Raw genomic sequence first — 26,691 nt, 5'->3', positions numbered from 1 at the left:
CTGCACTGATAGCACACAAGCTAACATCTTCCTGCGTCTATAGACCTATTCTTTTCACCAATTTATACACTCTGGAAGATTGAAATTTCCTTCTAGAAAAAAAAAGCCAATTTCATTTTATTTACAGTTTCAGACACCGCAAAACATCAACATTTTCACATTTTGTCGAGTCGCTGAATAAGCCAATACGGGCGTGAGTGTGCCTTTGATAAATGAGCAGAGGCAGCTGGTGGAGCGCTGTGCCCTCTCAGCGGTGGTGACAGCAGATGTTAGTGGCACCGCTGTCTCCACCCGTCCAGACCAGCTGAGTGTGCTTCATCAAACGCGCCCCTCACTGTGGCCACTGTTCTACATCAGCAATACATTACCCGCTACAGAGGAGATAATCTTGCAGTGGCTGAGTGGTTAGGTCTTTTGGTTTATAGCTGGAAGGTTGCAGGTTGGATTGCTGGATCAGGTGAGGCATGTCAAGTTTGCACCTGCTCCGTGTATATACTTGTTTTGCTCTGGTTGCCCCATCATAAAACATATTCTACATTGAAGTAAGTTTGTCATGATGATTACTACATTGACAATCTGTAGTTTGGTTGAATGATTAACACACTAATACTCAATACTGATTCCAATACCACCGCTCAAATGAGGATCTAGTTTCCATACTGTACTTTTGAAGACCCCCGGTAGATACAGCACTGGACTACTTTTTCATGCTAGCCCCAAGTTGTACTATATGGTTTTTATGGTTTCTGCAGGTTCAATATTCAAATTTATTGTCATATTTTGGGTAGCAATATGTCATACTTCAAAATTTGTTACTCCGACGGCATATATATAAGGGTATTCCTCCAGCTGGGTACTCCTGACCAAGATCCTGGTTCAATATTTGTGTCCTTGGGTAAAGTTGTGGATATAGTTTCGATAAACGTTATTTGTACACATCCATAAGATAAAAATGTATGTTGAAGGTACTAGTAGTAGCATAATAGAGGCTTTTTCGTTGTTTGGTTTTCCAGTTGGTTTTAGTGATAGAATCTTGCAACCCAAAGTGAGGAGCTCATTCTGTTTTCTGATTGGCTAGCGGACTTGAGCATCAAAACACAAAATATACACAGAACTGATAGATCTGCCATAAATCAACATTATAATAGTAACACAAATGGGAAATGTTTATGAAATTTGGTAAAAAAAAAAAAAGTGGACATTTTAAATCACAATACTGATCTAAAACGACTTAATAAAATAAACATGTCCCGACTTCCACGTTCGAAAAATTGAACCTGACGTCGCCGCAAACGTCATCACAACAAAGAGTTAGTTGGCACCTCCTATGGATAACTGCACATCACACTAGCATGTAGCGTACCAAAATGGCTATGCAAATCCTACGCGTATCACCGATTAAGAACATAAAATTGGAGAGCAGTGGGCGTATGCCGGGGGTAGATCAGAGCAATGACATCTTGAATACAGGAGAAAAAAAGATTACTCAAACATGCCTGAATCACTCTAAATACAACTTTGAGAGGGTAAATTACAAGTAAAACAACTAAGACATAGTTAAAAGCTCTAAAAAGTCCATTTTGCAGAATAGGTCTGCTTTAAAGACATTGTGCTAAGTTTAATGTTAGCTAGCAGCTTCTCACCAATAGTTCGGTATTTTCTTTTTCCTTCTCCGGTAATTTGATTTGGTCTGAAAGTTAGAGAGTTAGAATGAGCCAACCACTGCTTTGGATGGTGTCATGTCATTTGTATTACCTTTTAATATACGCTCGTTTTAATCTTATCAAACACATGCACTCAAAACACAATACGTACGCATCTGCGCAAACTAATGAAATCTCATCCTGTCATCGCCAAAGCTCAGGAGAATACAAACATGCCGACATTTTAACGCTGTGTTTAATTTGAAGCATTTACATATCCCACGGGAACGCGATGCAAATCTGGCAGTTAAGGGGAGTGCATCAATCCACCGTGCATGATCTGCATCTCCTGTCCCCCCATGCTAGGGCGTCTCTCGCGGGTGATTAGCTTACGGTGTGAATGGAGTGTGCGTGAGTGAACACAGTGCTGACAGCTAGCTTTCTCGTGACGGTTATGGAAGGTGCAAGTGTGGCAATGGCAAGTGAAGAACCAGTAGTGAAACCAGGCAGAAGTCGAAAATCAGATACTACGTAATACTAAAACTAGCACTGAAACTAGAGACTCATTTGGGTAGATATCGTTACTAGAAAAAAGTCACATTCAGAGAACAGAAATGAACTTTTCCTGAAAATCTTTAGAATGATCTTGAGCTGTATCAGAACAAGTATAAGACACATAGACTAGTATACACACATGGACCACTATGAACCTACTGGACACTGAGGGAGTACACAGATATAAAGCCACATGGGAATATAAAAGAAAGTACTATGATTTAATGTTGAAAATCACATTATACTGTCTAAAGAAAAAGTGTTTTTAACTATCATTGTGGTATTGGAATCGGTATTGAGTATCAAAATCAATTCTTTAGTATCAATATTATATTATTATAGTATAGTGGAATGTGCAGAGAAAATGAACCAAATCCAGCTAAATCCAGTTGAGAAAAAAGCAGATAGCACAAATGCACAAAGGTACAAAAACTAGACTAAAACAGGAGTAAATCAGACCTAAAGAAGTTCTAAAACTAAACGGAAAAATCCGAATTGCACCAGATCTGAACCAGGACTTTGTGTTGCATATAAATTCTCTGTATCCATGTTTTGCCTCTCTTCTCCAGGTATGTCTTGTTAGCATTAGTTTAGCATAGCTTGTAGTAATGTTGGTGTGTGAACAAAGTGCTGACAGGCTCCAGGAATCGCACCTGTCAGGTATCCCGGCGTTCACCTGCCAGTCTGGGAAGGGGCTCTGACAGTTATGGATGGTGCAAATGAGATGTTTGCACTAGCACGTACAGTGTCTTTGCGGTTGTGAGGAAACAGGCTGGCACTGAAGGTAAACACATGTCAACCTGGTTTGTATGAGACGAGGAGGAATATGCAATGACAATGTAAACAGTTAAAAGGTGATGTTTTTCTATGGATGTTTAAAGTGGGCCAAACCTCGTCGTCAAAGCCTCAGAAGCTGAGCAGGTCTGGGCCTGGCGAGTACTTTGATGGGAGACTGCTGGGAATAGACTGGGGATGGGACAATAAATCGTTCATGGGACATTTTATAAAATCGTGATAATTGCCAACAAAGACAATCGACTTAAGGATGACGGTTAAGTGTTTTACCGAAGGACATAACGATAGCATTCATTTGTGGGAGCAGAAATCGCACCGCCAACCTGTGGGTCGGTGGATCTGACCGCTCAAACCAATGACGTTTATGTTGAAAATGGGAATCGAACCACTAACCTTTAGATCAGAGGACAAACGCTCTACCAACTGAGCCACTGTTGCCTAGATCATTGTTGTTTTCACTAACAACAAAGTACAATACTATAACAGTTTAAATATGGAAGTTATTCTTAATATTAAAATTATAATCATTCATATCTATCAGCATCTTTAATCATTATCGTGAAATAATAACACAATTATTTTGGCCTTGATAAATGTGTCACCAAATTCTAATATCGACCCATCAGGTATGTCATCCACAGTGTCTAGTATGAAGGCGGTGTGTGCACGTGAGTTTTGGTGGTGGTCAGAGGGGCTGATGGCGCAGACTGGCAGCCTCACTTCCCTCAGTCTGCCCCAGGACAGCTGTGGCTACAACAGTATCTTACCACCCCTGAGTGTGGCGTGAATGAATAATGCACGAAATCGTAAAGCGACTTTGAGTTTCTGGAAAAGTGCTATATAAGACTAAAACTCTGAGGAGACTATGGTGGCACAAATAATTTAGATTTTAATTTTGTACAAAATGTGGGGTATAAATGACGTTTATTGCCTATATATAATCTTAAAGCTTTCTGCTCAGTATAGTTACTTTTATAGTCTATAGTCCAGGTTGTTATTAGAATATGGGGGAGGATTTCAGACTATAGGGGGCCAACATAATCTCCTCTGTTAATGGAAAACACTGCTAATGCATTCATTATTATAACACTAAATTTACTTTTTGCTGCTAAACTTTGCACATGGTGTTTTAATAGCGTTGCATTGGCTACTGTTCACTTACTTCGTTCATTTGTTGGGAAACTGGTAACATCACCTTCTTGTCTCCATAGAGATAGATATGTTTAATATCATACTGTGAAACATTTCAGACAAAGCAGTAGCATCTCCATGGAGACAAGCAGATGGTGGATCTAACACCTGAGAAGTTACCTAGTGAAGCTTTAATTTGCACAGATCATATTTTTGGTGATCTTTACCACAATTTCATAAGGAACCACAAAACCCACAGTCAGACAGAATGAATAAAAGCAGTGTTACCTGTAAGTAAGTGATTCTGTTCTGGACTAAGTCGGACAGGTCTTTGGCCTCCTTGGCTCTCCACTCGCCCACTCCATCGGCCTGGCTGAGGTAGTACAAGTCTGACATGATGGATCTGCAACAGTACAAAAAAAAAGTTCAATTCTTTGTGCAAAAGTGGGTAAAAACGCCAAACTGTTTACAGAAGTAAAAATGCCATTGTTCAACATAATGCTGTACAAATTGTAGTTATTTCCAAAGCATTAAAATGAAGCTATATGCAACAAGATTTACTACTAGTACATTTACTACTACTACACAACTGAACGAAGTGTTTCTCATTCTCAGTTTATGGACAGGCCTCATGTAGAAGCTCAGAACCTCCAGAATTGACTCACTGAGCTGCAGAGGCTGCACTAGCACTGATTCATGATTGTCTGTAGGTGCTGGGGTTTAGGTAGAGATAATTCAGATCAGAGAGAGACATTTTATACAGACAACTGGATTTCAGCATTGAAACTGGCAACACAAATGGGAGATTCATGAGGATCATTCTGCTTTCTGATTGGATAATCGTCTTGAGAGGCAAAACATCAAATTATAACAAAAACTCACCCATCACGTTCAATGTTTTTGTAACTGCATAGACAGTGTATATATAGATGGACATAGCTAACGCACTAGTCGCCATGTTCAAAATAGAAAAGTGATCATGGGCGCACTTCAGGCTTCATCAACTCATCATTTCGGTCTTAAAATGTTCGTATTAACTCACTCTACATGATCCTGGTATTTTTATTTTACTATTTTGTCCATAAATCAAAATATGAAAATTAATAACACACAAATCAGGCGACTTCTTTCCCCAAGGTCGCTCCCACTAGCATTAGCAACAGGTTTGATTGTGCTCGCTCCCTGCTAAACCCTGCTACCTTCAACGGCCTCGCTCCGGATTGACTCTTTGGTTGCTATGATACTCTGGGTCGGAATCCCAAATATGGAATTTGGCTCCAGATTCATCGATATAACCGCTAGCCTGGATGAGCTTCATTTGACAGGAGCCGAACGCTGTGGGTGACGTCACACTCACTTAGTCCACTTCTTTACAGTCTATGTCTAAGTGCGAATATAAATCAACATTACAGTCGTTATCAGTAAAAGCTATATTTGATTTAAACATGTTTTCCTCGTATTAAGTGGCACAGAAATTTAAAATCAAAATCTTATATTGAGACCCAAACTCTAACCCCTTAATTAAATAGTTACTTGGTTTGAATAATTCGTTTAGTACTATTAAGTATTAATAAGCCATTTGTTCTTTCTTCATACTTTATTAAGGCTAATAGAGTGTAGATCTTATAAAGCTAACCAAAATATTTATATGCTGTGAAAAATTGCCTCTTGCAAGTCAGTTCTTTCCAAAGCTATTCCAAACAAACGCAAAAGACACAATTCTCTGACAGTATTAATAAAACATTTCCAATTTCAAAAGCGCCCTCAACCATTTTACACTCGAGGAGTTAATCACTGCCATGTGTTTAGGGGAGCTATTTATCTCGCTCCATATTTGTTCAAAATTGCATGTGCGTTAAAATAATGGCACATTTACCCCGGGGACATATCAGAAACAGGTTTTACGGGCCGACCGCTCTGGTATCATCAAAACCACCCAGGCTGTCGCTAGCTAGCATAGCGTTAATGAATACAACATCTGGGCTCCATCTTCAAGCTAGTAAAAATGGCGTCGCGAGTGTGTGGGTCGTTTTAAAATACAATATATGCAAATAGTATGCGCTTATTCCCATAGCAGCAGTTAGCTTGATAAGAATTTAAAACGGTGATGGGATTATTTAGAAAAAAAATGACGGATATGCTTTATTGTGGGTTTTGGAAATTACTATAGACACTTTTTTGGTAACAAATCAAAACAGATGAAAACAAGTCAGGGGGCAGAAATTTGTCAATTAGCAGCGTCGCTATTGTCAATATAACACTAACAGATAGATGGTAAATTGATGACGTTCAGCTAATGCCAACAACATTCCCTAAGCTAACTGGGGGCACTGCTCTGTCTGAAGCTCTGTTACTCAAGTTACATGTTAATCTTTGTTCTTTGCTGGTTGAAAATGTGTTGTTTTAAGCTATTTTGTAATTTAATTTTATTTTCCAGATAATCTAAAAAAGCTGATATGTACATTGCATCACCATGGTAACTGCTGAACATTCTTCCATAGGCGTACATGCTAAACCCCACATCATGAGGTCACTATGAGTCCGATGAAAGTGTAATTCCATAATTTCATCTGGCGTATACACACAAGTCTCCGTAATCTTCACTATATTACGTAAAAGGAGCGAGCGGGCGACATTGTTTGGTTTGGGTAACCATGGTAACCACAGAGCGGATCATGACAGACTGGTCTAAAGGAGGACTAAGCTGGAACTAAACCAGGACTATGCGAGGATTAAACCTGGTTGTAGCATCACACTATAGCTCCATGATCTGAAGGTTGGCGGTTCGAGTCCAGCGCTCGACACAAACACTCCTGACCCACAGATTGTCGGTGCGATTCCAGACCCCACAGATGAACGCTGTCAAGTGTCCTCGGGCGAGACACTTAACCCACCTCGCTCTTGTGTCTGCGTACACTGTGTGAATGGATGAGTGCTTCCTTGATGTGAAGAGCTTTGAGCGCCTTGAAGGTTGGAAAAAATAAGACCATACAAGGGACTGAACCAGGACTAAACCAGGGATAAAAAAGTCACAAACCAAGGATAAACCAGAACCAACACAGTTCAAAGGCTCCAAATGTATTGTAATTGCATGCGCAGTTTTCTCCCACACCACGTCTGCTCTGAATGTAGATTTTTATTGACCCACTTTTTACAGAAAGAACTTTAAAATGGTCGACTATGGATTTTTAAAAGTTTAATCAAAAAAGTATGAGACACATTAACCTGACCCGACACCACTTCTGCAGAAATAAGCTCTAGATGTAAATGGGTGGATGCATAAGCTAGAATTTTGTGCTATAATACACAGTTTCCCTGATTAGCACGAATTATGTTTAATTTTTACCAACATCTGCAGAACTGTCAGACTTGTTGTGTAGGTGTTAATGTAATCACGTCTTATAGCCTCGGAGAAAATATTGCAAAAATGTTCCCATGGTAACAGCAAAATGTTGTTATTTTTACATATAAATTACAGAAAATTGTATTTATTTATGATTATTTGTCCTTCAAAAGTAGATCTACTAGTTCAAAGGTTTTAAGCGAAGAAAAAAAATAAAAAATAAAAACATAAATAAATAACAGAACTAGTTTGTAGTGGTCCAAAGTTATTCCTCGTTTACCTTATGCATTTCAAGCATCCTAATTATTCACCATGATGAGTTTATAAGCACTTTTCATAACTTTTAGAGACCAAAGTGGAGTTTTGCTGTGAGGGTAATACTCACAACTAGCATGCTAACGCACATTCACTGATTACTGGCACAGAGCAGACTCATTTTGACCTCAAGAGCTGCTCTATACTGGGATAAGGCACATTTAGTTCAAATACATGGGGAAAACTGGGGTACAGCATCTTTAAGTTTTCTGAATTTCTGAGTCTATTAGAAAGGCCACAATTCTAGTAAGTAGTTTTTAGTACGTGTACTCTGTAGTGACTTAGAGCTAGGGTATCATTTTAGTCACTACACCTAAGGCAAGTTTTCAAAAGGTTACTATTAAATGGCCGATATTACAATATTTTCTGATCTGTTATAATGTTGTTTCATCATCACAAACAGACCTGGAGTTGTGTTTTGTTTTCATTTACATGTTTAATGCACAAATCCTGTATATTTAGGCTGCGTTCTTTTCTCAAACACTGTTCCACCTTGTGATGTCATGTGGTAATACAGGAAGTGCTCCACTGTGTTTTTAAACTCCGTACACCTTCACTAGAATCATTTGGATGATTTCAGCCCTGGACTTGCCAAACTCTAGAGAACCAAAGGTAAAATGTTGCTGTTAACTTGAAAACTACCGCTTCATGACATCACAAGGTGGAACAGAGCATTTTGAGCTTTGGAGATGTAGACAGACTCATAATAAAGTGTTACTTAAACATGTGTGAGTGAAACAAAACACAACTCCAGGTCTGTTTTTGAGGAGGTAACAACATTATAACATGACTTAACGCTCACGAAAGACCAGTCTGTTTAATATAAGACCTTTAATTTACCGTTTATTGCTGAAAAAAATCCATTGAAAAACGTTGTTATTGTGAGTGGGTACCTCTCCACAGATCTGACTGGTAACTTAGCCAGAGCTGTTACATTTACTTAGCTTAGAAGAGCATAATTCCAAAACAAAATGAGCAAATTCACTTTCTCATATAAAAGACGAATTGGTCCAGGAGCCATTTTCTAGTTTGCAATTCATAAAGCCTGTTTCTTATTAAAGGTGCTACTGTTGTTAGTGTTTGCGTTAAAATAGCTGATAATAATACAGTACACAGCGTTGTAAATGTGCTTAACTGCAGCGTCACTCCTGGATGTGAGCTGCTCCGTCACATCTGATCACATGAGACAGTCTGAGAGCAGTTAGCATATGTTAGAATACGTTAGCTCTGCACTATTTGTATACACATAATAACACATTATACAGCCCCGTACACCTCCGGGCGTGCTGTGTATTAATAAGCATGTGATTACCCTGTATAGCTGCCTACAAATAAGACTGTATGTGTCAGCTCTCAAACAGCATATGTCACCTTTACATTATTCAATACAATTTAAACCAGGAGGAAGCCAAATCCAAAATGTGCGTGTGCGTGTTTAGATTGGATGGTACGTTCCCCTGTACGGCATTAAAATAGTCTAATTATAATAGAATACTGGATAGAGGTGGTAGAAGACGGCCAAAAAAAAAAAAAAAAACTTGGGAGGAGTGGCATAAATATCTTAGCAGTCCAAATTAAGGAGAGTTTAGCTGGAAACTAAGAATGAGATTTTTTAAGATATCAATTACTCTAGCCAACTATAATGACACTGACAGTGCCCTCTGCTGGTGAAAGTGTGGATAAAAATAGGTGATTTTTCTGACATTTTTTGGGGAGGGTCCAGCGGTGACTGTTTTTGGGATCAAGTGAGAAAAGAAATAAGGAACATTATGGATTTTATATATCGAATTTGCAGACCTGATGTGTGGGGCAAAGACAAAACATATTTTAAGAGTACTTGTGTTGATTGCACATAAAGTTATTACTGCAAACTGGCTCAAACTGTGTCCTCCAACAATGGACTCAAAGGGTTAAAACTGAACTGCATAGAGGACATTACCGTATTTTCTGGACTATAAGTTACACTTCTTTCATAGTTTGGCCGAGGGTGTGACTTATACTCAGATGCGATTTATATGTGAAATATGTTTTGTCTTCATTATTATTGCATTTTTGGCTGGTGCGACTTATACTCCAGTGCGACGTATAGTCCGGAAAATACAGTACTTTAATTCTAAAACTGAAAAGAGAGATATACTTGAAGAAAAGGTCATCTGTGATCTCTTATCTACAGAAGTGATACGTGCAAAATGTAAATACAGCGTACCATGTATTTTTGTCGATGCTACTTCTCTTTTTTATGTATTAAGATTATTATGTATTATGTATGTATTAAAGTTAAATGTACAGGTGGGTGGCTATTTGTCAAAGATTGGTTTTAATAAATGTAAAAAAAAAATTTAAAAAAACCCCATCAAATTATAATGATCTAAATGGAAACCAGGCCAAGTTACAGGGAGGTTTAATGCCATATTGTGGAACTTTCCAAGCAAAGCAATAACATCTCCATGGGCATAATCTCCATCAGAAACTCCAGAAGTTCCTCCAACTAAAACCGGAGGTAAGGCAAAATGAAGCAAAGATCCAACCTGGGCTCGTGTGAATGTGACAGTGTTTGTGTGTTTAACTGTTTTATTAATTGCACAGATGCTGCTGCTTTGATGCATTTTGTACAATGACAACACTTCCATCCATTCTGTTCATCTCTCTATCTATTTATCCCTCTCTTTCTCTATCAATACCCGTTAATCTCTCTCTCTCTAACATCTATGTATCCATCTCTCTTGCTTTCTCTGTGTCCATCTCTCGATTTTTCTTCTGTCTCTCTCTCTCTACCCGTCTCCTGATCTCTCTCTACCCCTCTATCAATTCCGCTCACTATCTCACTGTCTATCCAACTCTCTCTCTCTTTACCTCTCTTCCTCCATCTATCCACTCATCCATCCAAGTATCCATCTCTCTTCCTCTTTCTCTATAACTATCCATCTCCCCATCTCTCTCTACCAATCTATCTATCTCCCAGTCTCTCTGTCTCTCTCTACCAATTTATCCATTTCTCTCTCTCTCTCAATCCATCTTGTGATCTCTCTGTCTACCATTTATATATCCATCTATCATCTCCCAATCTCTCTCGCTACCAATCTATGTATATATCTCTCTCTATCCCTCTTTTGATCTCTCGTCTGTCTCTCTCTACCAATCTATTTCTGTCTCTCATTTTCCATCTCCCAATCTCTGTCTATCAATCAATTTCTTTCTCTCTCTCTATTCATCTCTCGATCTCTTGTCTGTCTCTCTCTACCAATCTATGTCTCTCTCTATTTCCTTCTGCCCAGTGTCTCTCCTTCTACCAATCTAATTCTTTCTATCTCTCTCTATTCATCTCTCGATCTTTCTTCTGTCTCTCTCTACCAGTCTATTTCTCTCGATCTCTCTTCTGTCTCTCCCTACCAATCTATTTCTCTCTATCCATCTCTCAATCTTTCTTTGGTCTCTCTACCAATCTATGTCTCTCTCTATCCATCTCTCTTCGGTCTCTCTACTAATCCATTTCTCTCTCTCTATCCATCTCTTGATCTCTCTTCTGTCTCCTTCTACCCATCTATTTCTTTCTCTCTATCCATCTCTTGATCTCTCTCCTGTCTCTTTTTACCCATCTATTTCTTTCTCTCTATCCATCTCTTGATCTCTCTTCAGTCCCTTCCTGCCAATCTATATCTCTCTATCCATCTCTCTTCTGTCTCTCTCTCTACCCATTTATTTCTCTCTATCCATCTCTTGATCTCTCTTCTGTCTCTCTCCACCAATCTATTTCTCTGTATCCATCTCTCGATCTCTCTTCTGTCTCTCTCTACCAACGTATCTATTTCTTTTTCTACCACTCTCTCGATCTCTCTCTCTACCCATCTACCTATCCTTCTCCATATCACACTATCTATCCATCTCTCTCTTTTTCCACTCATCCATCCATCTAAACTGGCATCAAACCAGGCCTGAACAGGACCGAGCTGAAGCCCACTGCGTCATCCCACCCCTCATATACCTCCGTAAGCACCAGCCTCCGTAGCTTGCCCTACAGATTTGCACATTTGTAGCTAAGGGCACACGCAGCCCGGGTTACTTACACAAGCCTAATTCATTACTCATTTCTTTGACCCAAATCAGTCAGCGGAGTGTTGTGCTGCGTAGAATTCAGAAACGCATAGGAATTCACACATAGGCAGAAAGCATGGGCACGGGAGATAAACGCCTTAAGTACAAGCACAATGCACGCTAGCTTTGTGCTAAATGTGAGCATCCAAATCCTACTGTAAACGCAAGCCCACGTTGGGACTAAAAAAGACACAGAGAGAAGAAAGTTTGGGGCAAAATGAAGACAAAAGTGTTCGAGAATAAAAATATGCTAGCTCAAATTGGAGTTTACAATGAGTCGTAGCTAAAACAAGACTAGGACGACGTAAGGTGGCGGCTCTACTGTATATAATGGAGCATTTCGCAGTTAAAAATAGATTGTAGATAAATCTCAATGCCTTATGGGATACCACCACAGAAAAAGTCGGTATTTCCTCCTCTGTTCTCATATCCAATTCTAACACTCACATTAACTTATTTTTGCCTGGAATGTTCCACAGTACGGCTTTAAACATATCTCACAACTATTCAATAACACGTGTTCCTATTGCCAATTGAAAAAAGCATTATTTCCGACGGTGAGCGGGGTTGCCTCTCCACGGATCTGACCTGAAGCTTGGCCTAGTGGCGTCAATTGCTTGTCTTTGTGGGGATATAAAAGTTTAATGTCTAACCTTGGGCTCTTCTGGGCAAAGGAAAAACATCTCCATGGAGACAAGCAAGGGGCAGACTGTCATTCAGAAAAGGTTACATACAGTATCTTTAAAGAACAACACATCTGATGTATGTCTGATCCATTTAAGTCTAGTATAGTCTACCATAGCTAAAACTAAAATAGAGACATTTTAAACCAGGCTCACAACAATAGCTGCTAGTTCGTTAGCTGCTTGGTAAACAATTTCAGCTCAGAAATAACCGAAAACGTGAAGGAGCTCTCTGTATTCACACAAGATGACATCACGAGGGGGAACAGAGCATTTTGGCCTCTCTTGGAATGCAACAAGCGACAGTACCGCTTTAAAACTCAAGTAAACGTATTTATTTTGAAATGACCAAGTTGTAATTGTTATCAGGAAGTGCTGATACCATTACAGTCTTGGCAAAATGACATGCTGGTCCCTTAAAGTTAATAAACTCATCGTGGTGAGTAATTAGGATGCTCTGAGCGCATAAGTCGAGTGAGGAATAACTTTGGATCACTGCAAAGCGTCTATAATGAAGTACTGCTACTGTTTTCATGTTTTTAAGACAGTAAAATCAGTCAATACAGCGCCTTTAAGGAACAAACATCACCAAACAATTTTATCTCCACTGAGCGAGACAGCCCAATTACTTTGCACCACATAAGGTCAATACAGGTTTTTTAAAAAGCGACAATTGCGCTATGTTTTCAGTCGAACTTTATAACATTTCTTTGCGATAAATTATGGTACAGTTACTATCCAAAAAAGCAATTGAGATAAGACAAGAAAAGTGAGCCAATTTGGATGTGTCTCTTTCTCTAAAAACATTATCGTTTGTTCCAGTGCTGGCATCGCAGCGTGATTTTGTGAGCACAGCGAGGCTCCAGACACTATCAACGGGAGGCCATGTAAACTCCAATGGTCACTGATATTAGCGGAGACAAAATGGACAGACTGAACACCCAAGGGAGCTGGTGGGGAGGCCAGGAACCCCGCGGCACCCACCTGTTGTTTGCCACGTTTTTACTCTTTTTGCACAGTGCTGTATTTTTGAATCGTAACTCTACTCAAGTATTTTTAATATTCTAGTTAGCTTCATTAGATTTGATTTTTAATAGTTATTTATCTTGATTTTTATGCCATAATTCTATTCTCCTGCTGTTCTTGAACTTTGCATTGCAACGCTGGAATTTCCCTAATGTGGGACAAATAAAAGTCTTCTCATTTTAAACATTTTGCTTTTGTGAGCACTGTCTCGTCTTAGAATGTGACTTGAATAACGGTTTATCAAAATATGGCAATAAATTTATCGTTAAGACTAAGACTCCCCATTTCTACTGGAGCAGCAGAACCATCAGCCTCCTCAGCTTCATCATCTCCTCTTCACCACCAACAAGTTTTCATGTAAATTTTAAAACCGATTTCAAAATATATATGAATTGACCTCCAACGTAGCTATAATTTGCCATAAAGACTTTATCTGGCGTTAGAATCATAGTTGTTGTTAGCATTAGCGTGATAGCAAAACGCCGCTCTGGCCACTAAAAGTTCTGAAATCAGGATGCTTGAAATCAATTAGGTATGTCCGTAGTAACTTTGGAACACTGCAAACTCTTAAAAAACTCACAAAATCTCACATTTTTGAAGACGTAAAAATCAGCCAGCCTACAACGTCATTAACTTATTAGCGTTTCCTCCTAAGCTAGCTGAGAGGCTAATACAGGGGCTAATACAACTTAAGAAGGTCAAGTGCGTCTAGTCTCTGTAAGTCTCCTTAGGCTATAGGATGACCAAGATAACAGTCCCATGAGCCACCAGCCCAGGATTACAATGAAGCTTGTTGTAAAAGTGAGCCATCCAGATAAGAGGGGTGTGTGTGCGACCTTTGCACACGGAGTCAATGGGAAGTTCACCGTGATGTAAAGTGTGACAACGAGTAGTGCTGGGAAAATCAAAGGAAGTACTGGTAACTGAGCCATGAAACCCGATGACCCCATATCTCCCTCTGTTTTGAGTGGACTCTGGCTCTGCAGACATAAGCCCCATTCAACACATAGTTCCAGGGCGGTCCCCACTTTCATCGCACGACCAATCTCGACTAAAAATGTTGTTCGTAATGCGACGTATGAGCTTTTATAAATCGCTACAGGGGTTGTTCAAAATAGCAAAACAAACATGGTAGGGGGTGGGGGGTACGCTCCATTGTTAAAAAGCTCAAAATTAACATGTTAAGTGAGCGCACACATTGAAGATCTTAGCGCTCCTTTAGCTTCTTCAACCAAAAATGTACCAGTTTTACTTGTCCTTGAAATATATTCCATTTTTGTAAAGCAAAACAGCCAAAAGCCCTTTTTCCTCATCTCAGTTCTGGTGCGGCTTGTCCTTAGACTTATGCAGTTATGTGATCTGGTATTAAATGTTCCTGTATCAGACTAGCCTTTCAGCAGCAATTCAAGTAATGAAAGAAAGAGAAATGGTAGAAAATGTAGGGAAATCAGTTCTGGATTTGTTCGCACATGACGTTGTTCTGGTAAAATGCAGGAAAATTCTCAGGTGCATGTGTGAATGAGGCTTTGAACTCTGTCTGGAATAGATATGTGTGTCAGTCGTGTACACATCCACAACCTGGCTGTCCGAGTTTAGTCCTGGGTCAGTCCTGGTTCAGTCCTGGTTCAGTCCCACGTTTTTCCTTGCCGAGAATGAGGGTCTACGGACAGGGGATGTTCTGGGACAGTTCTCCATTTGCTTGTTTCCTGTGAATACTGATTAATCTGCTTCTCTGTTATTGACCAATGACTATTTCACTGTTCGATTTTCTAATTTTCTCTTAGTTAAATCAACAATTTGTTAAGCCCGGCTAAGACCTTTCCTGAATATTACATCTATCTATATCAAAATCAAGTTTCAAATGTTTGTATCGTGCCAACCCTCCCACAGTCTCCATTGTGAAGATATTTCTCAAATAGGATACGCAACCTTCATGCTTCAACCAAGGTCTAATGGCTAATCGCATCAGTACGTTTGGTCACACAAGTCTTATTTGTCAGTGAAAATATATATGGATATGAATAAAATCTGTGTTTAAACTCAGATCATTCCAGTGCTGTCACAATACTAAAATATCAATATGAAGGAATAGACCTGATACTCAATAACATTCAATAATACATTTTTTCTTTAGACAATAGAATGTGATTTTCAACATTAAATGGTAATACGTATGTGCCCTTGTACCTGTGTAACCTTTTGGTTGTCTAGGTAGGTTCCATAGCTGTCCACGGGCGTATTCTAGTCTATGTGTCTTATGCTCCACTTCACCACCACCAAGTCTTAATGCAAATTTTAACATCAGTTTCAACGTAGCCACTTTTTGCCATAAAGACTTTACTTAGAAATAAGACTGTGTTTTCATAGTTGGTGAAGTCCACCGTGAGCATCCTAGTTGTTGTTAGCATTAGCGTGATGGCAAAACTCTTGGAAAGTTCTGAAAAGCGCTCACCAACTCATTGTGGAGAATAATTAGGATGCTTGGAATGTGTTAGGTAAGTGAGGAATAACACTGAACCACTGCAAAACTTAAAAATGAACTCTATTTTCCACATTCCATAGTGGTCCATGGGCGTATACCAGCCTATGTGATGTTGTTCTGATACAGGAAAGATTAATTTTTGTAATGCGAACGTGACTTTTTCAGTATCAATACCCTCTCTAGCTTTGATACTAGTTTTAGAATCGATAAGTGGTAGGTTCCATAGTGGTCCATGGGCGTTGACTAGTCTATGTGGCCTTAGACTAAATGATACATCCATTGAAAGAGTTGACACTTATAAATGTTTTGGATTTTCTTTCACTCTGCCTTCGTTTTATTACAGGTGATGGGTTTGAAACATCACTGTATTCTCTATGAAAAAGTGTGTTGGCCATCACTGTCTGTTAGAAGAGAACAGCACTGTATGAAATGTATCTATAAGGGACGACTTCAAAACCTAACCCCACCTGTTTGTTAATCATTGATACTGTAACATTTAATACCACACAACTGTATAAGTCTAAGGACGAGCCGCACCAGAACTGACACGGGAAAGAGGCTTTTAGTTGTTCACAAATATGGAATACACTTCAAAGAAAAGCAAAACTGGATATGTCGGTGACACAGTTGCAATTTAATAATCTGATAACAAACTTTTATACACACACCTGCCCCTGTTTTTGATGTTTTATATGGATTTGTTTGCTTTTTTCTGTTTGTACTGTATTTTAAACAGGGCACCCATGAAAACGAGAGCCCAAGTGCTCTCATCGGGTCCCCCTGTATAAATAAAGATAAATAAATACTTGTTCTGATACAGGAAAGATTCATTTCTCTCCTGCAAATGTGACTTTTTTAGTATCAATACCCACTCTAGCTTCGATACTACTTTTAAAATCAATAACTCTGATAGGTTCCATAGTGGTCCATGGGTGTATACTAGTCTATGTGGCCTTATACTTGTTCTGATACAGGAAAGATTCATTTCTGTGCTGCGAATGTGACTTTCAGTATCAACAGCCGCTATAGTTTCGATACTAGTTTTAGAACCAATACTTGTGATACTTTTGACAACCTCAGACTGTTGTTTAATACACTCATGGCCTAAAAGCATATTAAATTACACAACAGCAGAGGGTTTCAAACATGAACAAACTATTACGTGCATGACTGGGGACAGATTGGGTTTGATTGGAGACAGGGCCAGAGGGCAGGCTGTCTGCGCGAGTGAGCGAGGATCACAATAAGTGTCCAATTGAAACGAATATCCGCTCCACAATACAATTTGGTACAACAACACAGGACGTGAAGCAAATCTGATAACATTTCAACCATTTTATACTCGTGTCAACTAGTTTCACCCGAGTGTGTTAAAATGCATTTGCAATCAACGATGACAAACGGTGGTGAGGTATTAAAAGAGAAAATAAAGGGGGAGAATGAAACTACTGACTATGAATACCAAGTAAAAAAAAAAATGTGACAGGTCCTAAAAGAACCATATGTAAGATTTAGATTTTAAATTCCATAAACGTGACCAAACTGTGTCCCCAGATATGACATAAACAAGTTTTTCATGATAATAATTGTACTGATTTATTCTTAATTACACAAAATTTGGACAAAATGGAGAAGTTGTTTATGTTATAATTTGCCGTTTAGGTTCTCAAAACGGTTATCCAATCAGAAAGCAGAAAAAGTCCTACACAAGTTGGGTTGCCAGATCCAATGGTGGACATAGCTAACCTGCCAGCCACCACAATCTCACATTTGTATATGTAAAATTAGTTCAATAATCAGTAAAAATATTCAAAGCTAAACACTGCTATTATTCCCTATGATTAGCTTTCACTTTCCATAATGCACTTGGACTATTCATTGTTTCTATATTTAGCTGTTAGAAACATATGCTTAAAGGAATATAGAGTACATCACATATTGGAGTCCATTTTCCTGGCATTACTGAATGTGATTAAAGATATTAAAAATGAGTTGTGTTTTACATAGAGCTAATAATTAAGTGAGATTAACACATTTACAGTTGCGTATGTACTTGAGATGATTAGGGGATTTTGAATGAACACGTGTATATTAATAGATTGGAAAGGATAATGAGTTGGAGTACCCCATTTCTGAGCTCACTTGAACCATTTATCTTTTGCAAACATTTTTGTACATATATAACAGATACAGAAACGGTATATAACAGATAAGGCATTCAAGAAATACGAAGTTACATAGAGCAGTATTTCCCAACCTGGAGTGTGGGGATTAAGTAGGGACCTAACAGAAAGTACTTAATGATTTCAGAATTTAAAACTTGTAACTTTTAATCAAATTGATGCTTTAATATAGTAAAACCTATAAACCTGATGCTTTCAGTAATAAATACATACAGTTTAAAAAAAAAGTTAAAAGATGCCTTTACATAGGTTTATCATTTTATCATGATTATCAATACCATTTACATAATTACATAAACTATATTTACAAGCTCAATGCTGCATCCTCCACCTCCTTGTATCTGCTGTTTTACTGTAAATACTGATTTTTTACTTTACTTTTTTACTTACTGCTCAAATATTGTTTATCCTGTTGTTTTTGTGTTAATTATGAATTAAAATATATAGTAAAAAAAGAAAATTTTTACTTTTAAATGTGCCATATTAAGTAAAAACAACTTTTATGAGCTTTTAACTATAAAGCAAGCATCTCTGTCCTTGTATTAATCCTGTATTGTTCAGAATTAGAAGTCTCTCCACCCACTGTTCTGTGCTTAATGTCTTATTCTAAATATTTAGTTGGGTCAGTCATGTAGGGCTAAAAAATATCACATCGACAGTTTTCAGCTATAACATGTAAATGCTAATCCTTTGTTTTTTTATGGTTAAATGTCATCTGTTCTGTTCAGTTTTGCAGTCAATGGACCTGTTTCTATTATCAAGCCATTTTAGACCAATATTGTAAACTCATGATCTATGTATGTGATGCCATTACTAAATATAAGAATAAATGATCAAACTGGGTCTGATTCAGGGCTAAAATTTGGCTAAACGAGACTAAAGTAATGGCTAAACCACAAGAAAACCTTGGATCTGCTCATGTATAAAAAGGATCCCACTACAGTAATGCAGTAAAACAGCGTCCCTTTTCAGACCACCATAGATTAACAAACACCTGTGGACAGAGTGAACACCCCTGCCGTGTACCCCTCTTGTCACTGCATAACCCAGTGTGCACACTCACCGCTGCTGATGGCCCAGGTCCTGTAGTAGCACCTCTGCGTACTTGGGCCTCTCACTCTCCTCGGTGTTAGCCAGTTTCTTCACCTCGCTGCGGACGAAGTACCAAAACTCTTTAACCCCATTCTCCACACGCCTCCGCAGCTCCTCCTGAGTAGGGCCCGGGCCTAGAGGGACACAAAAATACACATAATCAGAAAAAATAAAAACTGAAATATTTTTTTCCATTTTTGTAAGAGAAAAAAGCAGCAGATTCCTAGAGTGAATTGGAAAAATGTAACTATTAAAAGTTAAGATAAGAACAAAAACTTAATTGACAAGTCCATTTATTTTGGGTGAATTGAAAGATAACTGTACTACAATTCTACTAATCTAAGAGAAAATACTTCATTTAATTCAATCAATTCAACACAATTGATTTATCACCAAGTGAAAAGGCAGTACAAAACAAAATTATACTTTTTAATTCAGAATATTAATTTTCTTTAATATTTCTTCAATGTTGAAAAAGTTGTTTTATTGTTGAAAAGAACAAAATGTTTGGCATAATTGAGAATAAATAACAGAATAAACAAAATAACTAACAAATAAAATAAGTGATGAGGAAATCAATATTGAAAATTATAAGTTTTTTTTTTTTATTGTTCCAGGCAATCTAAAGGAGGTGGTGTTTATGTCAAAGATCACCTGTCTGTGGACCTTCTCCTGCTCAAAGCCTAAATGTTTTTTTGTTTTTTTAAATATCTGTCTCTGTTTGTTACTTATGTAAAAGATCATGATAAAAGTGCTCCTTCAGCACCCAGAAATGCTCTTAATGATCTCTTGATGATGCCGTCTAAAGTGAAAAATTACAAGGTCCTAATAATGGATGATATAAATATTAAACTTTGAAAGACTTATGAAATGGCCTGAACCTCACAACTAAATTCTATTTTGACTAAACCTGACCCTAGAGATGTAAATAAAGACATTGATGTAATCTTTATAAACAAACCCATAATTATGAGGCAAATGGTGTTTTCCCACTGAATGTTAGTGACCACTGTCCAACTGGGTGTATTCTAAATACAAAAGTTAAAAAGACTAATCCGTGCATATTTCATACATTAAAAAAAGAGTCTGAAAACTCTCATTGGACTCTCCCGGTGTAAATAAAGATAAATAAAATACATGAAACTTAACATATCTATACCTACATAAATTCACAAAATAACATGGTTAAAGTGGAAGAAAACACTACATCTACCTTTTGTGCCACTTACCTGTGTATATGACGTTTTAACAGCATTATGTACTGTTTCTAGTCATTTTTGCTAATTTTAGTCCCCTGCTGCCTTCAGTGGCCTCTCCAATTTCAAGTACTACGTGACATCACACACGCCAGGTGTTTCTGATTACAAACACCTGACTGCAGGGACGGTGTTTGAAACGTAGACACCTGTTAGACCAATCACACTGTTCCTCATATGTCCAGACCCCGTCCCTCTCCCCTCCTCACTCTCTTCTTTAGTCCTCAAGGTACTGCCCAGTTTAGGAGCTCTATTTGTGCGTTTGTGGGCAGAGTTTAGGTGTTTAGTCCTTGTGTTTAGTTCACAAAATAAGGAGGAGTTGGTGGAAAGGAAAATACTTCAATAATCCTGTATGTCTGTATCTGGTTATAGCTCAGTGTCCAACCAGGTCCACTGACAAAACATGCAACTTCCTCAACTTTTTGAAGGACCCCGAAAAACTTTGCTTCATTCTTGTCAAAATATCAACTGTTAGATTTTAACGCTTCACACTGAGAAGTACCTCTCCAACTTCAACATTTTGACAGCGTCTTGCACTTTGCTATGGCGGGCCTACTGACAGCTGTAGTACAAAAACATACACTCCCTTCATTTTATGCCTCTAAAACTCATATTTCTTGATGCAACTAAGCTGTGGATATTAGTTAAAGCCGTGAGCAAAAGTATTTATTTTCTTTTTGTCTGCTTCCCGACTGTCTCATCATCTGCGTAGAGTTCTTGATGTCCATGAAAATAGGCTGCGCACGTCTCTCATGTGATGCAACGCTCAGGAATTCAGTGTAAACTCGGAGTAAAAAGGGGCTTCAGATAGTAGCTTCATGGTAAAGATCTTAACATTTTTAGACACACTCAATACATATACTATAAAAACATTCTACTATATACATATTACTTAGGTCATGGCAAATAAGTAAGAAGAAATTTTACCCTTTATCTTACTATGCATATCTAGTAATATATTGTGTCTATTTTTATGACCTACTATCAAAGCGAATTCTACGTTTTAATTCAAATTCTGAAACTAATTACCCATAGACTGTATAAAGAAGTGGACTAAGTGAGTGTAATGTCACCCACAGCGTTCATCTCCCGTCAAATGGAGCTCATCGAGGCTAGCGGTTAGAGCGGCGAATTTGGAGCCAGATTCCATATTGGGAATTCCGACTGTGAGAATCATAGCAACCAAAGACCCAATCTGGAGCGAAGCTGTTGAAGGTAACGCCCCTTTTCGTCTGCACCACTGGTTTAGCAAAGGACGGGCACTTAGCAACGCAACGCTGTCAATCAAACCTGTTGCTAATGCTAGCGGGGAGCAATCTCAGGGTAAGAAGGCAGCTGATTTGTCGTTATTAATGTTTATATCTTGATTTACTATGATATTTACAACCTTAATCGAGTTGTTTGCTACTTAAAGGAACTCTATGTAGCTGTTTTTTATGCTACTACAATCACAGTGGAATCTGGGTTGCCAGGTTCATTGAGAACTCTTCTGAAAAGATTCCTAACAAATCCAAAGACATAAACGGCCTCCACGCTCCAGTTACCATTGACTTGAATTGTTCCTTTTCTTTATTTCAGTTTTACAAAAAGCAAGACATGAACTGACACTTGGGGGGGAGAGGCTACACGAAGTACACGCCTACCAACAAAATCCATCACAAAACACTATTAGCTAGCTAGCTCTGACACTGGAAGCACTGGCACCGTGTGAAAGAATGAACCCACCACTTCAAAAGACATGTATGGGAACACTGCCGCGAGGAGAACGCCGGGCAAAACGCTCATTTCAAAAAGAATATGCAATAATATGGGCTTTAAATCTCGGATTCGGCTCCTGGGGTGTAGCTTTGACCTCATTAGCGGTGACTTAATCGTTGGGAGTTGTGGCTTTCTTCTTGTTCTTTCTCACACACTTGAAACAAGAAGAAAAGAGAAACTTATACCCAGAGATAACAATGTACCACAACAGTAACCTAAATGGAGAAGAAGGATGCTAGCTAAGGTTACGTTTGGACAACCGAATAGAGCACAGACAGTGAATTAAAGGCTGGGTAGATGTTGCTTTGGGGTTTTTGGACTAGTTTGTTCCCATGAGTGTGGTAATATGAACAGTTATAGATAGTGATACATTTTTATGCCAGATGCCCTTCCAGACTAAACCCACAGAATAAATAGATAAATCTGGTTTGTTTAATAAATGTGGATTTCTAAGTAAAAGAGCGAGATGCACAAATGAGCTACTTCTCAACAACGGTCGAATAAGATTGAACAACTCAGTCTACAACCAGAGGGTTCAATCCCAGCTCAAGGATGCTAGCTAAGGTTACGTTTAGACAACCAAATAGAGCCCCGAGAGAGAATTAATGGCTAAAACAGACATTTTTCTGGGAAGACGTTGCTTCGGGCTTTTTGGTCTAGTCTATTCCCATGAACGCAGGAATATGTGTAGTTACAAATGTATTTTTATGCCAGATGGCCTTCCTGACTAAACCCACGGAAGAAATTGATAAATCAGATCACATTTGTTTGATGTATTTGGTCTACAAGTAAAAGAACAAAACTTGACAATGGAGTTACTTCTAAACAAGGCTCGAATAAGGGTTCAGTCTTAGAACCAGAGGGTTTATGGTTCAGTCACAGCTCAAGCAGTGTTTGGATGATGATGTGAGGGAATCAAAGAGAAAAAATTAATCCAATTATATGTAACTTTTTGGTAATTGCTATAGTAAGTTTGGTAATGATGAAGACAAATGCACCAAATGGACCATTATGAGCCTGAAACATCCTGAAACACAAACTCATGGACGATGGATTGAAGTGCTTATTAAAGGTACACTATGTAACTTTTCTGGTGGAGGGTCCGCCACGTGCTTGTTTCCAGTGAGAGGGTATTGCATTGTCTGAAATGTTCCAGAGCATGGCATTACACTTATCCAAACTGTCTCCATGGGTGGCAAAGCTAAGCCTTAAAACCAGAGGGTTGATGGTTGAGTTCCAGCTTCACCCTTCAAGTTTGTGATGTTGAGACAGAATAAGAAAATATATATAAAAAAAAAAAAAATCTGACTTTTGGTTATTTCTGTTACTATTAGGTTGAGAAAATATGAAGAAAAAAAATGGATGAAACATAAAATTATAATATATTAATAAATAAAATTGATACAATTAATTACATAAAGAAGACATATTGTGCTTGTGTCTGATAAATAGCTCAAATCTATGACACCCATGGATCATTATGTTATAATTTGCACATTTTAAATCAAAATATTCATCTAAAACAACTTAAAAAAGAAAGAAGTCTGCTGCCTTCTGTGTTAAAAACTGCAGTGCCACTCGGAGCTGATGTCGGTGTAAACGTCATCACAACCAAGAGTAGGTGCCTCCGATGAATTTTTTTCTTTTTTTCATTTCTACCATGTATCAATGATTAAGAAAATAAAATTGGAGAATGAAGTAATAACAGAGAAGTGAGCGTGTACTGGTGGCGGTGAAAACGGGGATTAATAAACTGTATATGACTATAACATTGTTAAAAGCTTTAAAAAGTTGATTTTGCAAAATAAGTCTGCTCTAAATACTCAAGAAAAAAGGAACGATGGGGTAAGCAAGTGTTACAGCTACAGCTCTTTGTCACGAGTTACTTTGAAATATTAAAATACAAGCTCATTTTTGATTGGAATGTACCAGCACTTAAGTAGAAACCCATTATAATCTGCATGAAACCCGGCCACTTCGTGCACACAATGTTCACATCTTAACTCCATCTGCACAAAAGCTAGAGGGTATTTTTATCTTTGTCCGTTCCCCGCGGCAACAGGGAACAGTTGACCCAGCTTTGGCCTTCACACTTTTGTCTCTGTATTCTCCAAGTGGCTCTATCTCCACCATAAGAACCTACAATCATTCATATACTTTGACCATCCAGTCTTCGAGCCCTACGACCAATACTAAAAAGCCCATGTAACCCCGTCTATTCCAGTAAAGTCGGCTATCATCATGACTCTAGGCTAGAAGAAGATTTAGCACTTAGTGGGACTTGAACTGACCGCAGGCTAGATCAGGAGGCTTCACCGGTCAGTGCTTTCAGTGGCCATTTTATTAGGTACACCTTTTAAACTGGAATATCTGCTGTTGCCAACTGTTCTTTAATTGATCCTGGATGGGTCAAAGAAATGCTAAGTAACTGTCCGCACTGGGGGTCAGTCACCTGTGGGGCTGCCAAAACTATCAAAAATCAGATACTAACTGATTGTAAAACTAGTGTCGAAACTAGATATTCATTTGAGCAGGTATCGATACTAAAACAAATCATATTCACAGAACAGAAATGAACCTTTTCTGAGTAGCTTTAGAATGATCTTGAGCTGCATCAGAACAAGTATAAGACACATAGACTAGTATACACACATGGATCACTATGAAACCTACTGGACGACTAAGGGATTACACAGATATAAGACACATGGGAATATAAAAGAAAGTACTACCATTTAATGTTGAAAATGACATTCTTGTGTCTAAATAAAGGGCATCAGTACTGAGTATTTAGTCTATTGCTTAGTTTAGAAATCAAGTCTGATTTTTTCTTTTTTTTTCTTTATGTCACTACTTTCTACATTTCAGATAAACATGGAATTAAGGGATATCAAACACATGATGCACAGATGTATGGAATTATATAGCAAAGAAAAAAAAATCATATTTTATATTCAGTTCTTCAAAGCATCACCCTTTGCTTTATTGACAGAGCTGTAAACCCTTTAGCCTTTGCTCAATGATCGTGGTAAATGGCCACATTTTTATATAGCACTTTTCCACCTTCAAGGCACTCAAAGCACTTTACATCAAGGATATAACCCATTCACACACTTATTCATACACCAGTGTATGCAGACACTGGGGGCGAGGAGGGTTAAGTGTCTTGCTCAAGGACAGATCGGTGGACAAACACTCTGAGCTACTGCCGCCCTTGTTCTTCATGAAATAGTTTTCACTTCAAAGATGTGGCTTGTCAGGATCAAGAATTGCCAAAAAGCTGTGATCAAAGCAAAGGGAAAAGGCTGATGCTTTCAGTGAGAATGTACAATGCAAATAATCATGTATAGTCATGTATAATCATGTATAGTCATGTATAATCATGTATAGTCATGTATAATCATGTATAGTCAAATAAAGAAAAAAACTAAAATGTGTGTCCAAACTTTTTACATTTGTACTACACAACACTAATATTTGTGCAAATTCTAATCCCATTTTTCAACTTCCCAAACCATTCTGCTCTCCCCTCTAGTGTCCTTACCGTCCCCCGTGAGTTTCTGAAAGCTGTGGATTTTCTGTTTGGCTCGGGTCAGCTGATCTTCAAGAGAGCGCAGTCTTCCGGCAGCGAGAGAGCCCACCTCGGCCTGCCCCTCCGGTATCCTGCGGCAACGAGGACACAAGGAGACAAGGAGAGAGGTAAGGGGTTAGTGCTTAGGACGCATACACGGTCAATAACTTTCACTCCATGACAAACGGTGTTCGAAAACAAAAATATCTAAGAGTTCTGAAAGAGCTGCAGGGTTGGATGAAAGTTGTAGCATTTTTCAAGACAAAAATGAGAAATGCGAATTGCTGGGTATTAGAAGTAGAGTGGTCAAGAGTATCGAAAATCAGATACTAATCAGATACTAATGCATACTAAAACTAGTATGCAAACTAGAGACTCATTTGAGCAGGTATTGATACTAAAAAAGTCACATTCACAGGACAGAATCTAACCAGAGTATCTTTAGAATGATCTTGAGCAGCAGCAGGACAAGTATAAGACACATAGACCAGTATACACCCATGGACCACTATGAACCTACTGGACGACTGAGGGATTACACAGATATAAGACACATGGGAATATAAAAGAAAGTACTAGAAATCGGTATTGATTATCAAGTATATTCCCTAGTATCGTGACAACACTACTAGCACAACAGTATTTATATATCCGAGCTGTTGCAACAATGGTCATTTTTGACTGCCTGATTGGGAATAGAACCACCAACCTCCTCATTTGTAGCAACTCTAAACCAAAAATACAAGAACTTACACTGGTACAAACT

The 26,691-nt window shown here is 38.4% G+C and overlaps 1 protein-coding gene across 1 annotated transcript in view; it reads right to left on the bottom strand.

The window, feature by feature from the left end:
- The window catches only part of fut8b (fucosyltransferase 8b (alpha (1,6) fucosyltransferase)), a 234,379-nt gene that overhangs the window by 51,963 nt on the left and 155,725 nt on the right, over positions 1-26,691 (bottom strand). The window contains exons 5-7 of the mRNA XM_033990801.2: positions 25,899-26,017; positions 19,312-19,474; positions 4,413-4,527 (exon numbers count right to left, since the gene is read on the bottom strand). Coding sequence (XP_033846692.1) covers positions 4,413-4,527; positions 19,312-19,474; positions 25,899-26,017 — 397 coding nt within the window. The remainder of the gene's footprint in view (positions 1-4,412; positions 4,528-19,311; positions 19,475-25,898; positions 26,018-26,691) is intronic.

The sequence above is a fragment of the Periophthalmus magnuspinnatus genome, chromosome 24 (assembly GCF_009829125.3).
Source record: "Periophthalmus magnuspinnatus isolate fPerMag1 chromosome 24, fPerMag1.2.pri, whole genome shotgun sequence".
Lineage (NCBI taxonomy): Eukaryota > Metazoa > Chordata > Actinopteri > Gobiiformes > Gobiidae > Periophthalmus > Periophthalmus magnuspinnatus.
This window is presented reverse-complemented; position numbering and strand designations above follow the sequence as displayed.